At 45.8% G+C, this 16255-nt stretch overlaps 1 protein-coding gene across 3 annotated transcripts in view; it reads right to left on the reverse strand.

Annotated features, from left to right (window-relative positions):
• Nucleotides 1-1467: 1467 nt before the first annotated feature.
• Nucleotides 1468-16255, reverse strand: part of Slc10a6 (solute carrier family 10 member 6) — a 22559-nt gene continuing 7771 nt past the window's right edge. Inside the window, exons 2-6 of one of the 3 annotated variants that reach the window (XM_006975419.4) lie at nt 12821-12939; nt 12073-12161; nt 7471-7643; nt 4253-4410; nt 1468-2610 (exon numbers count right to left, since the gene is read on the reverse strand). In XM_006975419.4, coding sequence (XP_006975481.2) covers nt 2432-2610; nt 4253-4410; nt 7471-7643; nt 12073-12161; nt 12821-12939 — 718 coding nt within the window. In that variant the 3' untranslated portion in view covers nt 1468-2431. Of the gene's footprint in view, nt 2611-4252; nt 4411-7470; nt 7644-12072; nt 12162-12770; nt 12940-16255 lie in introns of all 3 variants that reach the window. The other 2 variants (XM_076546813.1, XM_076546814.1) reach the window with 2 other exon arrangements.

A 16255-nucleotide genomic window follows, 5' to 3' on the forward strand; every position in this document is an offset into this window, starting at 1 on the left:
TATAATATATAACCTAATATTAGGTTAATTATATATGTTTATAGATATTAGGCTATTTATATTATATATTAATTATATATATTGGGTTAATTGGCACAACATCATATATTCAATCATATATATAATACCATGGGAAGAGATAAATGATTGAATATATGAAATTGTTTTTATATATTAACCTAATATTAGGTTAATTGTATTGGGTTAATTGGCACAAGATCATATATTCAATCATATATATAATACCATGGGAAGAGATGGCCCAATGGTTAGGAGCATTTGTTGCTCTTCCAGAGGACCCAAAATAGAAAATGGAATCAGGGCTATGGAGACAGCCCAGTGGTTAAGAACACTTGGTTTGTTGCTCTTGCGGGGGACCTGGGTTTGGTTCCCAGCACTCACCTAGTGAATCACACTGACCCATAACTTCAGTTCCAGAGGATTCAGCTCCTTCTTCTGGCCTCTGCCGGCACAGACATACATGACGCACACACATTCATGCAAGGCAAAACACTCATATATGTAAAAGAAATAAATCTAAAACCAAATAAATAAAATTCTTGGGCTGGGCCGATGGCTCAGTGGGTAAAGCATTTTCCTCATGGGCTAAAGGGTCTGAGTTTGCACGCCCAGAACCCACCTACATACAGCTAGAGGCAGGGGTGAGTGCTTGTGAAATCTCAGTGCTCCTGTGGTGAGACAAGAGGCAGAGACAAGACAGCTCTGTCCCAGGAGCACTGGACAAATGGCCTGGCACACAGTGATTAACACAAGATTCCATCCCAACCCAGGCAGAAGGCGACGACCAACGCCTGAAGCTGCATCGGACAGCCCCTAACATTCATTCACAAAACAAAAGTAAATGAGGACAGATTTTAAAAAGAGAATTTTAACACGCTGCACCAAGAACGAGGGGTAGGCAAGTATCACATTCACAGAGGTAAGGGAAAGGCGTATGGGAAAATGTTTTTAATAATGTCAGGGTAGGGAGGTGTGGATTTTACTCATTGCCAGACACCACCTACCACGGGCAAATACCCCCTGCAGAGAGCAAACATCTTAAGGGGGCCACGTGCATCTCCACAGGGGGCATGTGACGGTTCATAATCTACATAAAAAATTAACATTCCAACTTCTGGTCTTTACAACATTTTCTAAAAGACTGATAAAGCTAAAATGTGTGAAAAATGTAAGTCTACAGCAACAGACATAATAAGGAAACAAAAGCTAAGAGAAAAAAATGCATCTGCCTAGATCACAGTAAGAGGGAAGTAGCCAGCACAGTGGATCACACTGCAATTTTGAGCACTGGAGAGGCTGAGGCAGGAGGATTTTGGAAAGCTTAAAACCACCCTGGGCTACAATGTGAAATCCTGTCTTCAAAAAAGGCAAAATAAAAATAGGGGGGGGGGAGGAAGCAGGTCAAAGACATAAAGAAGGAAATGAACATAAGAATGTTCTAGTTCATGATTTTGATATAATTTTAATGAGATGTTTTCACAAATCAAAGTGAAGAAAATAATCATTTCTGGTGAGACTGAACAACAGAGCCCTTCCAGGACAGAGCAATCTGTCCAAGATTTCAGGAGCAGTGGACCTGCCCAGTAGAGCTGCGGGAGGGAGTCTACAGGACATGGGTGTGGGGGTCAGGTTCACAGCAGCACTGCACTGGGGGTATCAAAATACCCACTAAGAAGGACGAGTTAAATAAATTACAGTCCTACAGAACACAACACTTGGACATAGACACCGTTCTAAAGGATGAGGTAGGTAACACAGACAGGTGTATAAAGAGATGTTCTGAGATACTCATCAGTTGACAGTCAGGACACACCGGAAATACGCTCCAAGCTTTTTAGATGATTTGGTGCACAGGCTACTCAAGGATCGTCTTTGCTGTTTTGGAGATTTGCGGCAAGTGCCATGAGTCTGCTTTGGAAATTTCGGGCACATGTCTGTTCCTTTCTGGAATAGCTCAGATACTCACTTTTTAGATTCTTCCCATTTTCTTTAGATTTTCTCTAAGCTTGCATTACACACATAAACAAAGTTGCAAGATGCTTGATCCCTTAAAAATCGTGTTGCTGAAGCTCATTTTCCTTTTGTATTTCTTCCCTAGAACTCCAGGGTACCTGCTTGAAGCCAAGAAGCCATGTGGATCTAGACCCGCTCCATCCTGCAGTGTGAGTGACATCTCCATACACCGTGTTCTCTCTCTTGGGTTAAAATCCACAACGGGAGGCCAGCTTCACCCGAAGGTGCCTACTGCTCACTGCCAGCCACCGTTCGCTGTCCCACAGGAGACAGGGGTGAAAAACATAAGAATTCAACTGTCTGTTGCTTATCCACACAGTCCTGCCAATGACTGCACATCAGCGAACATCATTCCTGGCCTGTGTCTCTCACGAGTCACGTGACGGAATGCGGCTGACTACTCCGCCGCCCTGTGCTGCTGTCCTGGCTCTGATGGCCCCAGAGTGACAGCAGCTTCATCACCTTCCTCCAAGAAAGCACTGGTCTCTCTGGGCCTCTTCTCGTAGCAGACGTCTGGGCAATCAGGGTGCTGCCTCCGGTGTTTGCGCTTCTGCCTCCTCTTGTACACCTGATAGGCTAGGCGGGGCAAACACACAGCGTTAAAAATCACTTGAGCAAGGAGCACAACTGGGGGGCTGTTGTATCCCCACACGTTCATCTGTGCTTGGGGAGAGTTACTTGGTTTGCACAAGATGTGTGGAAACACGGAGGGGAAAGAAGTGAGACGAGAAAGCTGTGGGATGAAGGTGTGCCGCCTCAGAATGCTTCTCTCTGTCTAGAAGTGGGATTCGTTTATCAGATCTCTCGGAGCTCATTCACTCAGTCAGTCAACAAACGCCTGTGGGGTGCTTACTGTGCATCAGGCACTTGTCTGAGTGCTAGGATAGGAATGCAAAGAAGCTCAACATGGTGTTTCTTGAAAACTTTGGGAGCTGAGGCAGTGGTGGCACACGCCTTTAATCCCAGCACTTTGGAGGCAGAGGCAGGTGGATCTCTGAGTTCGAGGCCAGCCTGGTCTACAGAGCGAGATCCAGGACAGGCTCCAAAACTACAGAGAGAAACCTTGTCTCAAAAACAAAAACAAACAAACAAACAAAAAAACTTTGGGTTTCAGAACAGGAGCTTGTTCTAATAGAAGTATTTCCGTATCCCATGGGAATCCCCCAACCCCAAGTGTTCCTTACATCATTGTTATCACAGCATTAATTACATTGTTACAATAGTCAGTATGTGTGCGCTTAGTGTGAGAACAGGCCCCCAGGGCTCATGTATCTCAAGGCTTGGTCCCCAGTGCCGGGTACTGTAAACCTTGGGAGACAGAGCCTTGCTGGAGGAAATGCTTCCCTGAGGACACAGTCTGAGGTCTTCATAGCTTGACTCTGCTTCCTGTGCGCAGTTGAAATATCAGCCAGCCTCCTGCTCCCCTGCCTCCTTGCCATTAGGTACGCACTTTCTTCTCCCTATCTCTCTTTTTCTCTCTGTCTCTGTCTCTCTCCCTCTCTCTCCTTCTCTGTCTCTGTCTGTCTCTGTCTCTCTCTTCTCACCCCCTCACTGTAAGCCAAAATGAGGTCTTTCTTCTCTATGTTGCTTTTGGGCACTGCATTTTATCACAGCAACAGAAGAGTATATCGTGTACAATCAATTTTTATCAGTAATCACTAACCTTACTAGAGCCTATTCCAGGGACCAAGACCAACATAAATAAATGTATGTGTACACATGTGTATCCACACCTTCTTGCAATTTACCTTCCATACATAAGGATTTAACCCCAAAGCAATGCTTGTCTGGCTGAGCAGGTGGGAGAATAGCGTGTGTGGGTACATGTATGTATGCATAAAGTTTCACTGCGTCTACACTTGCATGTATGTGTTAGGTCTGTATTTGAAAAATCCTTCACAGATGCTGAGCTCAAGTTGTAGTCTCTGCAGCCCAGAAGTAACTGAGCATTTGGAAAAGCTCAGTGCTCTGAGCGAGTCAGGACATAAAAGCTAGAGGGATGGTTTTTTACAGCGTGGTTGTTTGTGGTTATAAGATCTCGCCCAACGGCTTCTTAGACATTTTCTGGGAAACATCCATTGCATGAAAGTATCCTGGCCTTATACTTCATGGTCCCCAAAAGTATGAGGCTAAAATTATATCACAAGAGCGGGGCATGCAGAGTAGGCTAGAAAACGTTAGCAAGTCAGTTACTGGCGTGCAGAGGGAATTCATCTACCTGCGACAATGAAGAGCCCATGCAGCACTTGGAAGAGTCCGTAGGCCAATGCAAAGTTAAACAGCTGGACCAGGTACTCGGCAGTGAAGGACAGCTGCAGCATGGCGATGCACAGCTGGATGTTCTGAGCTCCAGTCTCTATAGAAATCGTCCTGCACCTGGCAGTGAAGAGATTCAAGAGTCATGAACTAGCAAGAAGAACCACCCATGAGAGTGTTCCCTTTGAAGCTATGGGCTCGGGCAACGAAAAGGATGTGGTCATTGACAGTTATTCCTGGGATCCCCTTCTGTATACGGCAAGGATGCCCTATGGAAAAGGACCTCAAGAATCCTGGCCCAGGAATTGGCGTAGAAGGACGAGATGCACACCAGAAAAGACTCAAGAACAAATTGCAACCATGCTCAGGGCCAGGAGCCGCTACAGAATCTCAGCGAAGTGGTACAGTGGCTCCAGAGAGCTCAGTGGAGTTGGGATGCTACAGAAGAGGTGAGCGACATCAGGGGAGCATAACCAGGAAAGCTGCAGGCACAAGCGTGAGCGTGCCTTCTTCAGGAGGCGCTCCTCCCACTACAAGCCAGGTCGCATGCAGGGGAGGACTGGAGGAGACAGGAGTGGGAAACCGAGTCAGAGGTGGTTTCTGAACACACTGAAAAGCATGCCAAAACTCAAGGTGGAAAGCACACATCAGGGAGATTGCTTCTGGTGAAAAGCTCAATAATAGAGTTCTCTCATTTCCTACCCTTTTACATCTGTGGCTTTCTGATCACAGATAATGGGATAAATCCGACTTGAACGTGAAACATGAGAGAGAAAGGAAGCAAAGGCAGGAGCTTGGAGGGTGGACAGAGCAATTCCGTTTGTCTCCAGTTTGTAAGGCGCAGGCAGCCTTCATACATGAAGTCAGAGTCCAAAGGTGCTTAGGTGGAGCTCAGGTGGAGCTGGGATTCCATGTGGGGGCAACAAGGGCGTGGAGCGGGGCAGGAATACCTTTGAGTGGCAGGTTCTGAGACACACAGTGTTCCTCCTTCCTCCATGCAAAGCGCCCTTCCCTCCAACTTCCTAGCCCAGTCAGTGTCTTAACACTACAAAGCTGCAACCCACCTGGACCATTCACAGAGCAAATGTGGTTATCTCTGGCACCATCTTTGTCAGGCTAGGGCTAGGGAAAAGACCAGACAGCTGACAACATCTGGCCATAACAGTTCTCACTCTCTCTCCAGATCCAGTCATCAATCTCCATCACTCAACAGTCTATGCCCCTAACTATTGACCTTGGAAACAAACCCAGGTTCGAATCCAAACTCCACTTTGTAGCTATAGGAACTTGGTTATGTCCTAATCTTCTCTGAAGGTCTTGCTCAACGGTGGGATAATCACAGCTACCTGTCAGGTCCAACAAGAAGAGAGCAGGGTGGGGCCTCAGAGCCCGGTGCCTGTGCAATGTTCCGTGACATTCCTGGGAAGGCACGGGGTGGGGAGGGGCAGCTCAAGACCGAGCCCTCCCCAGCAGGCTTTCGAATCCAGGCACTTTCCTGTAATCACTCTCCTGATTCAAAAATAAATCCACTTACTGAAAAACAGAAACTATTCCCAGGAGATACGAAAGAACTGAAATCACCCTTGACTTCCCGGCTCAGAATTGCCATTTCTTCCAGTATTTTTCCTCATTCTTTTTGCCTTTTTTTTTTTTTCCACAAAGCAGAAACCAAAAATTTTAAACTAACATTCAGCTCTGGAGCATCGCCCAACATCATTGAGATTGATGCATGGTGCCCGTCACATGTCTGCAGCATAAATAAACATGACCCTGTTGTTAGATATTTAAATTGTTTCCATTTTTACCTGTAGAAAAGGGCACTGCAATTAGCATCTTATTATATCAATATTCATGTGTACATCCGATAGAGCTAGCTCTGGAACAGATTGCCACTGAGTGTGGTGACACACACCTTTAATCCCATCACTCAAGAGGCTGAGACAGGAGGACATGGAGTTCAAGGTCAGCCAAGTCTGCATAGCAAGACCCTGTTCTCAGCCAGAGTAAAAGGACTGAGTTAACAGCCAGGACACATGTGAGACTGCCAATCCAGCACTAAGTTGCCTCTCAGAAAGTTAATGCTGGCTTCCGTCACCATTCCCTCTCATTACTATTTTATGGCATTCATCCCATGGCATGCATGCCAACATGGAGTGTTATCACTTTTAAGATTTTACAATATTTATAAATGTATACCCCAATCCAAATGATAAGATTTAAGACAAATTCCTCTAAGTATTATTCTTAACTAGTAATTCTTTAAAAATCTGGCACAATGAACAAGGATTTAACCTCTTAAAATTTACTTATGCCCTGCTATGATCTCTACATTGAGCAAAACAAGTTCACTCCTGCTATGGGTCCATGGAATTCACTCATCACCTTCCTCAGTTTCATAGTTGAGACAGGGTCTTTCGATGTAGTCCTGACTGGACTTAAACTGTTCAGAGATCAGCAAGACATACTAAAACCTAGTCCTACAACCTGTGCTGGCGGTTTACATCAACTTGACACAAGCTAGAGTCATCTGAACGGAGGGAAACTCAATTAAGAAAATGTCTGCACAAGATCCAGCTGTGGAGCATTTTCTTAATTAGTGGTTGAGGGGGGAGGGCCCAGCCCACTATGGGAGGGGCCATCTGGGCAGGTGGTCCTGGGTTCTATAAGAAAGCAGGCTAAGCAAGTGACAGGAAGCAAGTCAGTAGGCAGCACCCCTCCATGGCCTCTGCATCAGCTCCTGCCTCCAGGTTCTGCCCTGTGTGAGTTCCTGTCCTGACTTCCTTCAGTGATTGACTCCAATATGGAAGTGTAAGCTGAATAAACCCTTTCCTCCCCAGGTTGTTTTTGGTCAAGGTGTTTCATCGATGCAATAGTAACCCTGATTAGATAAACCCCATCCCTGTGGCTTTTGTCTACGTAAAGAATTACCATGAGCTTCCTGACCACAAGCGAAGCAAAACCCTCCTGTTTCCTGACACAGTGAGCAAAGCCTGGCATGGTGTGTATTCAGTGCACCTGCCTCAGAGAAGCTTAGAGAGCCTGGCATGAATCAAAGAGGTAGAGTCTGTGTCTAGCATACACAGGTCTGACAATCTGAGCCCTGAACACACACACACACACACACACACACACACACACACACACACACACACACACACCTTATAGGTTACATAGCCATACCTTTGCCAAGATTGGTGGGTGAGGAACGCCAGCAGGAAGCCAGTGACGTGGCCGACCAAAGGAAAAATGAAACTGATGATCAGAAGAGTGACATCCGTATTCCATCCCTTCGCCAGGACCACACCAGTAACTGCCACCACCAGAAGAAGGATGCCGCCAGCAATGGCCCCGACCTACAGCAAAGCCACACGGTAAGTGCTTGGGAGTCACATCTGAGGGTCTGCACTCTGTGATGCTCAGCACAGGTGTAAAGGTTTGAACTTCGGGCATTCTAGAAGAACTCAGGTTGTCACATCAAGTTTCCTGTTGAAGTCCCCCTCCTTCCCTTATGCACAGGGGGTGTTCCCCAGTGCCCTGTGATAAAGTGAGCGCTGGGTCCTGTGTATTCACAGTGCATATGCTCTTTCTTCTCAGGCATAAGTGATGAAGTAGGTTAACAACTAAGAGTAAAATAACAGCTGGGTTGTCTCTGATCAGGAACAGTGTATAACGGCACAAAAAAACCACGCAGGCATAGTACATGCCAATAATAAATAGGAAATAGCAGAAATAATGAAAGGGTTAACTAACTCTGGTGCATCCTAGTTTCCTGTCTCTTGCTGTGATCAAACACTCTGACCCCAAGCCGCTAGGAGAGAAGAGTTTATTTGGCTTACACCTCCAGGTCTCAGTCCATTCCTGAAAGAACTCAAGGCAGGAATCACAGGAAAACGCTGTGATCTCAGCCTCGTGTTGAGCTTTCTTTCTTTTTAAAAATATTTTTAAATGTATATTACATATACATTATTTATATATTATATAAATATGTAATCTTTCATGGGAAAATGTTAAAGACTTTAAGTTTTTTTTTTTGTTGTTGTTTTTGTTTTTGTTTTTTCCGAGACAGGGTTTCTCTGTGTAGCTTTGCGCCTTTCCTGGGACTCACTTAGTAGTCCAGGCTGGCCTCGAACTCACAGAGATCCACCTGCCTCTGCCTCCCGAGTGCTGGGATTAAAGGCGTGCGCTACCACCGCCCAGCCAAGATATTTTTTTAAACTAATCTCATTTTTATTTATTGGAAGTTTCCTACGTGCATGCCGTGGGCTCTAATCAAATCCACCCTCCTCTTCTCCCCTCTGGCTCTCCCCACCTTACTGCCACTATTCCCTCCCAAGTTCATGAGTTCTCTCCCTCTTTTTTTAACCCACAAGATTCAATTACAGCTGCCAGTGTGTGGAAAGGGAGGCGGCCACCCACTGGAGCGTATGTCGCCTCTCAGGGGCTGAATCCCGGAAACTCCCTCTCCCAGTGTAGCGAACTTCCTTACAGCCCAGGACTATCTGCCTAAGGATGGTGCCGCCCACAGTGGTCTGGACCCTCCCTCATCAATTAATAAGACAAACTCTACAGACATGCCCAAAGGCCAACCTGATCCAGGAAACTCCTCAAGTGAGGCTTTCTTCTCAGATAAGAGAACTGTGTCAAGCTGACAGTGAAAGCTAATTAGATGTGAAAGAGAATGGCTGTTTAAGATCTTCCGGTCTAGGAAGGACTCTGCTGAACTGAAGGCTCTGATAAAGGTTTTTTAGGTGTCTTTAGAACTTGGGCCTGGTGTTGTACCGCCACAGCATTTACAGTTTGACGTGAGGGACAATTCATGTTCTAAACAGGACAGGGCAAGATTTGATCCCACTAAGTAATGCTGCCCGCTTAAAACACATGAGGTGTTTATTTCTTCTTTTCTATAGTTTACCTCAGACACCTGGACCCAGGGAAGGCAGGACTGAATAGGGAGACGACTGCATCTAGGAAAACCCCAGCTCCAAAATAGTCAAGAGACTGAACCCAGTTATAAATTAGTGGGGTTGGACACGATTGTAATTCTTCCTATTTTAGGATCAGCATATTTCCCCTTCAAGTAGAGAGGCGAGCCAGAAAGACTTGGTTTTTATAAATAAGACGAAATGGTGAACTAACTGGACTCTGACACTGTCTACCTGTCTTAGTCTGTTTCTAATGCTTACAAAGCACTCTATAAAGAAGAGTTCGTTCAGCTCACAGTTCAGGAGACATGGGCAATGGCGTCACTCGGCACTGATGAAGTCCCATGACGGATGGCATCACCGCAGGGTAAGCTCACGAGAGTGGTAGACAGTGCGTGTGTGGAAGAACTTGGGGACAGACAGCGTCAGGCTTCCCTACAGCAAGCCATCCTCACAGGCGCTAACCCACCACTCAAAGCCTCCCAACTCATGCCTTCCAAGAGCGATACTTTCATGACCTAGTTACCTTGTACAGGTCCCGGGATCTCTAAGTGACACATTGAACCAAACCTGTCACCTCAGAAGGGGAAATGACAGCAGCAGCTGACGTGCCCCCCCCCCAACACCAAAGGCCCCTTTCCGGTAACTACCTGTTCATGGTCTGCCTTACGTGGCACTCTACCTCACCATCCGCCTTTGAGCCACCAACCACATCCTGCTGCTTACACTCCTGCTTCTCTCTCCCAAAACAAAGATGTACCCATCTCCACTAGACAGTCTGAGCTCACATTAAGAGGAGGAATACTCTGTCCTCTCTCACATGAATACTGTCTCTGATTTTTGTGACTTAATGAAAACAAACTCTGGCTGGGAGCTGTAGCATATATCTAGAACCCCAGCACTCAGAAGACAAAGGCAGGAGGATGACTACAAGTTCCAGGCCAGCCTGAGTCCAAGACAACCTGAGCTATACACAGTAACCTTGCCCCCAAAAAACAAAAACAAACAAACAAACAAAAACCAGCAGAGACACGGGGCTCCCACCTAGCAGGAAATGCTAAAACACACACAAAGCTCTCTCTATCAAAATTTCCTCTTTCTCTCTCAAAAGCAACGTCAAAGTTTAGCATCCATCGTGAGTACATTACTGGGAAACTGTGTGAAACCCAAATGGGACCAAGGCTAGGAGATAATTGAATCCTGCCTGTTGGCACATGCCCCTGATCTTAGCCATTCGTGAAGCTGAGGCAGTGGGATCATGACCTTAGGCCAACCTGTGCTACACAGTGAGACCCTGCCTCAAAATAAAGAAAAAAACTCATTGGGCAGCGGTGATGGTGGCGCACGCCTTTAATCCCAGCACTTAGGAGGCAGAGGCAGGTGAATCTCAGTGACTTCGAGGCCAGCCTGGTCTACAAATCGAGTTCCAGGACAGCCAGGATTGCTACACAGGGAAACCTTGTCTCAAAAAACCAAATAAATAAAAACACTAAATAGTGACTAAACTGTGGGCTCTAGTTTATCCATATCATTTAATATATTTTAGCATAAATCCCATATAATTGCTGACAAATCTTGTTTGGTTGGGGGAGGACACTAGGGAGGGTCTCCTGTGGCCAGGCTGGGCTTGAATTTGTTATGTAGCAGAGATGACTTTGAACGTCTCATCCTCCTGCCTCCGTGCCCCACAGACTGGGATTACAAGCATGTTCCTCCACGCCTGAGTCAAGAAAGGAGTTTTCAAACCTACTCTCTACAGATAACAAAACTGACATCCAGAAAATGTATCTGGATTCTCACTGGCACAGACAAAATCACAAGTACACAGAGAGCCTGAAATGGGGTGTTTTTAATTGTGGTTGTCCTTTAATGACCCTTTGAGAAAAATAATTAATGACAAAGTACTTGAAAAGAAAGTTTCCATAATCACTCTGTCCTCTTGTTCTATAAACATTTCCCTCTGGGGATGTTCTCCTTTTAAAGTGACAGTGATGAGTGTGGGAAGAAAGGGGCCATATCCTGTGAGGACAACCCAGCGCTGCACACACACACACACACACACACACACACACACACAGGTGCGTGCAACACGGGCCCCCTCACCTGTCCTCTCTCGCTCTCTTTGGACACTGTTCAACCGGGAACGCAGCCCATAGAGGCAGAGGGAGCTTAGACTGAAGCAGGCCATAAACTCCAAGCTGCAATAAACAGACACTTTTGCTGACCCTCCAATTAGCCCCCAAACGCTCATTTCTTTATACATGTTAAATACAGCTGAGACTCTTTTTCAGCTTCAAAGAAAGAGGCACAAACCTGTGTCTTCCAAGGTGATTTTAAAAGTCATTTTAGCAAGAACACTTGTGTCTCAAGTAGACAAGACAGCACCGTAAAGCATGGGAAGGTAGGATACCCAGGTTCCCACCATTCCGTGGCCACCCCTCCGTGCCTTCAGGATGATTTCATTCACGCAGTGTCACTGATTACGACGCCAGTGGTGTGTGCCTGGGAGTGCTTTGGCAAGACAGCCCTTCATCCTGTTCTCCTAAGAAATCACCCAGGATCCCACACACTGAAGCTCCATTGTGCACATGGCAGGGAGGAGCTTCCCCTTGCAAGTGCTTGTGGGAAGCCCAGGAGAGGGGCAGGTCCTGGCCATCTCAGCCCATGTCAGGCCTGAGTGTCTCCGTCACTAAGAACATCATGTTTTCCAAGGTGTCACAAACGTGTGGGGGCCAATGGGAGGGACGGAGCATGGCGCCCAGCCAAAGGGCAGGAAACAGGCTGTCCTGGGACAGCTCACTGGCTCAGCCTTTTAGTGTGTGCCTCTGGTGATGTGCTGTGTGTAGGAGGGGGTGCTGACCTTAAGAACGACTTTCGCTTGCTTTGGCCACCTATAATTCATATAGACCCCGAAGGCCACAGGAACAATCAGGGACGCAAGGGTAATTCCTAAAAAAGAAAGAAAATCTATCAGAAAGTGTCCCCTCTCAGACCCTAATGCCCCATACTTTCTCAGCAATTTCTATTGCTATTAGTCAAGAGCTTTGAAAGACAATATTTGAAGGGTCTGTGCTACTCATAAATCCCATCACACCTGGGCCACCATTTCTCTCAGAATCCTCCGAAAATCAACCACAGGGATTTCAGAGATAACAGAAATATAATGGTTAGAAATGAGAGTGGTCCCTCTAAGTCTATGAAATTCCCAGCCAGGGAGCAGGGCTCGTAAGAACATGCGTCATGGGCTGTGGACACCCAGCCATTGTGAGACGCACTGTGTGAGACACATTGTGAGCTCAGTAAATCTCTCTTCTTCATAAACATCCTGCCTAGGGTATTTCACTACACCAACAAAAGCGAGCACCTGGGGGTTAAGAGCCTAGGTGCTAGAGTCAGAGTCCTGAGTTTAAATTTCAGTTCTACACAGCATGGTCTTCATCAAGTTACTCAGCCTCTTCAACCCTGGAAGTAGACGAAGTAGAACTAGGGCTAGAAACTAATAGGATTGATTTGGACAATGCTAAACACCACATAAAGAAGCTGGTAATTATCTGTTACCTGCACAATCGCCATTGTTCTCTCCACTCTTACCCAAGCCCCATACAGACCTATGCTCTGGTATGGAATGGTGAGATTCTGTGTAAAGTTCCAGGACCAGGTGTAGAGGTAGAGGCAGAGGGGCATCATTCCCAGAGCAGCCACCGTGGAACAGGTTGTCATACTGATGCTGGAAGCAAAATGAAAATGCTTAGGAGGGAGAGCTAGAAACTGAGGACCTGGCCCTTACCTGCTTTAATATGCAGTCTTGGGCCAGATGTGGTACCTCATGCCATTAAACCCAGCAGTAGATAGAAAGAGGCAGGTGGATCTCTGTGAGTTCAAGGCCAGGTGGGTCTACGTAACAGTGAGACCTTGTCTCAAAAAAAAAAAAAAAAAAAAAAAAAATTAAGAATTTGATCTTTACCAAAAGCAATTCCCAGAACCCACTTTTTCAAAGCAACTCCAGGGCCCACTTTCTCAGAGATTATGTAGGATGCATTACTCAGAGCTCACTGTTCTCAGGTCTAAAGAAAGCATCCCAGAATTTGTTAACCCCCTTTGGGGCTTGAATAAGTTAAACCTGTCTGGTGCAAAGTACTGTTAAATACTAAGAAGCCATCCGAACACCGAGTAAGATTCCCGTTGGATACAGAAGAGCCTGTAGTCACTGACTCCTGACAGGGAACATTGGGAAGCATGAACCAAGGTACAGAATCTGAGAGAGGGGATCCATGAGGGATGACAGAGAGAATTAAAATTCTCCTCCAAACAGATCTGTGCAACCTTCTGACTAGGACCAGGCACTGACTTGAGAGGACTCTCAGTTCTACAGCACAGCTCCTCCAAAGCGAAATCCCGGCACCAAAGTCTGGTAGTTCCTGTTCGCTAGACACTCTCCCAAAGCTTGCGTTTGCAGCGCAGGCTGCTCTAGATGTGGTCAGGCCCTTGGACGTCTCCTGAGAGCGCTGAGAGACAGATCTCACATCACCTTTTTACACACTTGCTTCTCCAGCCTCTTGTCCTTCCCGCTGAACTGTCTGCCTTATCTGACCTTTTCTTCTTACCTGGGGGAGCTCTTTGAAAATCGGGGTACATAGCATTATGTATGATTCAAATCTTTTTGATAAATTGACTGTTTATCTTCGACTTGGCTTGATGTTTCTCATAATTAAAATTTATATAGTTAAGGCTGTTGGGCATTTTTGCCAGGTGTGATAGCGCACCCCTTTAATCCTGGCACTCAGGAGGCAGAGACAGGTGGATCTCTGTGAGTTCAAGGCCAGCCTGGTATACATAGTGAGTTCCAGGCCAGTCAGTGCTACATATCAAGACCCTGTCTCAAAAAACAAATAAACAAAACAACAAAAGGCTATTGTTCTCTCATGGCCTCTAAGTTTCTCATTCTTGTGAAGATATCCTCCATTCCTGGGGGCATTCAGACATCAGCCCTACATTTTTCTTCTTTATGGCTTGATAGTCTATGTTTATATTTTAACTCATTTTACATTTCTATTTTATATGGTATAAGATATGAAGCTATTTTTGTCTTGAGAGGCAAGTGTGTGGCTACACTTTTCTCACAAAACTGAAGTACCTTCTTTATCATATACTAATTAAATGCCCAAGTTTATTCAAATATTTTTGGAAAACTTTAATCTAGCGCATTGGTAAGTAATTTTGTTTTTTTCCTAAACAAGTACCAGACTTTCTTAACTAAATTGTCTCCATAAAATATAGGGTTGCTGGGCAATGGTGGTGCATGCCTTTAAAACTTAGGAGAGAGGAGCAGGTGGATCTCTGTGAGTTAAAAGACTGGTTTATAGAGTGAGTTCCAGGACAGCCAGGGCTACATAGAGAAACCCTGTCTTGAAAAAGAAATATATATGGTCAATATTTCCACATAAATTTTCCTTTTCAAACTTTTTCATCTAAAAATAAAAAGAAATCTTGCATATCTTTCTTTTTTTATTCTGTTCAGAGTAGTCTCTGGGGTCTATCCCCAACACCCAAAACAAGCAAAGATGTCTTTCGCTAAGCTAGAAGAAGCAGCATTTTGCCACAGCTCTCAAGCCTGTTTCCACAGAGATGGTACCCTGTTTCCATGGAGATGGTACCTAGGGAAGTTTTCCAAATACTTGACCAATGCTGTATGCCTTGGCTCTCCTCTGCTTACCAAGTCCTGGAAGGAATTCTACATTGCATCACTTTAATCTGGAACTAGGGAGTCTGGAATGCTCCTCGCCACCCCCATATGGTTTTGGCTCCAGCAGGAAAAGAGTGAGATTCCTCACTTTAAAAGGCCAAATGTCAGCTAGGCTGTGAAACCTTGTCCCCAACCTCCGTCGAATCATTCGATCCTGTGGTACATTTGACGGTGGCTGCAGAGGGGCAAGGGAAGCTCTGGTACTCTCTGCCGTAAACACCAGCCGAGCTGGAGAAGCACAAAACTGCCTGATGTATGATGGGAAGCCACGCCTTCCCTGTGCCTGCCAAGAAATTCCAGTGCGGCATCAACAGAGGATGTGGCTAGCTGCATCCCTCCACTGTTGGCATGGTGGAAAATCGCTGGCATTATCCGACCTCAACAGAACAAGATTCCACTCGTACAGGGAAGAATGGCACCATCGACTATTGCAGAGAATGAGACAGGTTCAGCAGGACTGGACAAACGGGTAGATCCTGAACCTCCCTTACAGCAAGCAAAGGGCAGCCACACATTCCACCAAACGGTGGTAGTCAATAGCATTCTGCATTGGGGACTTAAGTTATTCAAACGTTATTTTAATTCTAAACCCAAAAAACCAAGGACTCCAATTCTCCAAATTAGAGGCATATCTGTAAAAGAAGAAATCTGGTTAGCCAAATGGACACCAGTGTGCCGTAAAATCACACCCATAGAAACCATCCTAGGATGGAGTTCACAGCGAGTGTTTATTGAGTACTGAGTACTGCAAGCCACATTTTGTACCTCAAACTTCCATATGTTTTTCTGCTTCTCACTTTTTACAATAACTGTGCAGATATTATTTCTATCTTGACAGCAAATCAATTAACGTATTATTTAAATCTGGAATGTCCTCCAATAGGCTCATATTTTAAAGACTCAGAACCCAGTGGCTTGTGCCACTAAGTTAAATGTTATGGAGCCTTTGGAAGCTGAGGTCTGAGCTGGGGTGTAGCTCATTCAGTAGAGTGTTCACCTTAGCTTGCAAGGAGCTCTGGGTTTGATCCCCAGCACTGCATGAAAATAGGCATGGTTTCGCATGTATGGAATCCCAGTACTTGGGAAGTCAAGAAGGGAAGATCAGAAATCCAACGTCATCTTCATCTGCAGAGCAAGCTCTAAGCCAGCCTAGGTTGCATGATTCTGTCTGGCAGAGGTAGGTCATGTGGGGCAGGCCTTTGGAACTCTTCTACCCATCTCTGGTTCCCAGCTTTGTCTTTGTTCTCTGGTCTGCACCCTGTGACCTGCCGTTGCCTCGGGTTCCTGCCATGCCTTCCGC

The sequence above is a fragment of the Peromyscus maniculatus genome, chromosome 10 (genome assembly GCF_049852395.1).
Source record: "Peromyscus maniculatus bairdii isolate BWxNUB_F1_BW_parent chromosome 10, HU_Pman_BW_mat_3.1, whole genome shotgun sequence".
Taxonomy (NCBI): Eukaryota; Metazoa; Chordata; class Mammalia; order Rodentia; family Cricetidae; genus Peromyscus; species Peromyscus maniculatus.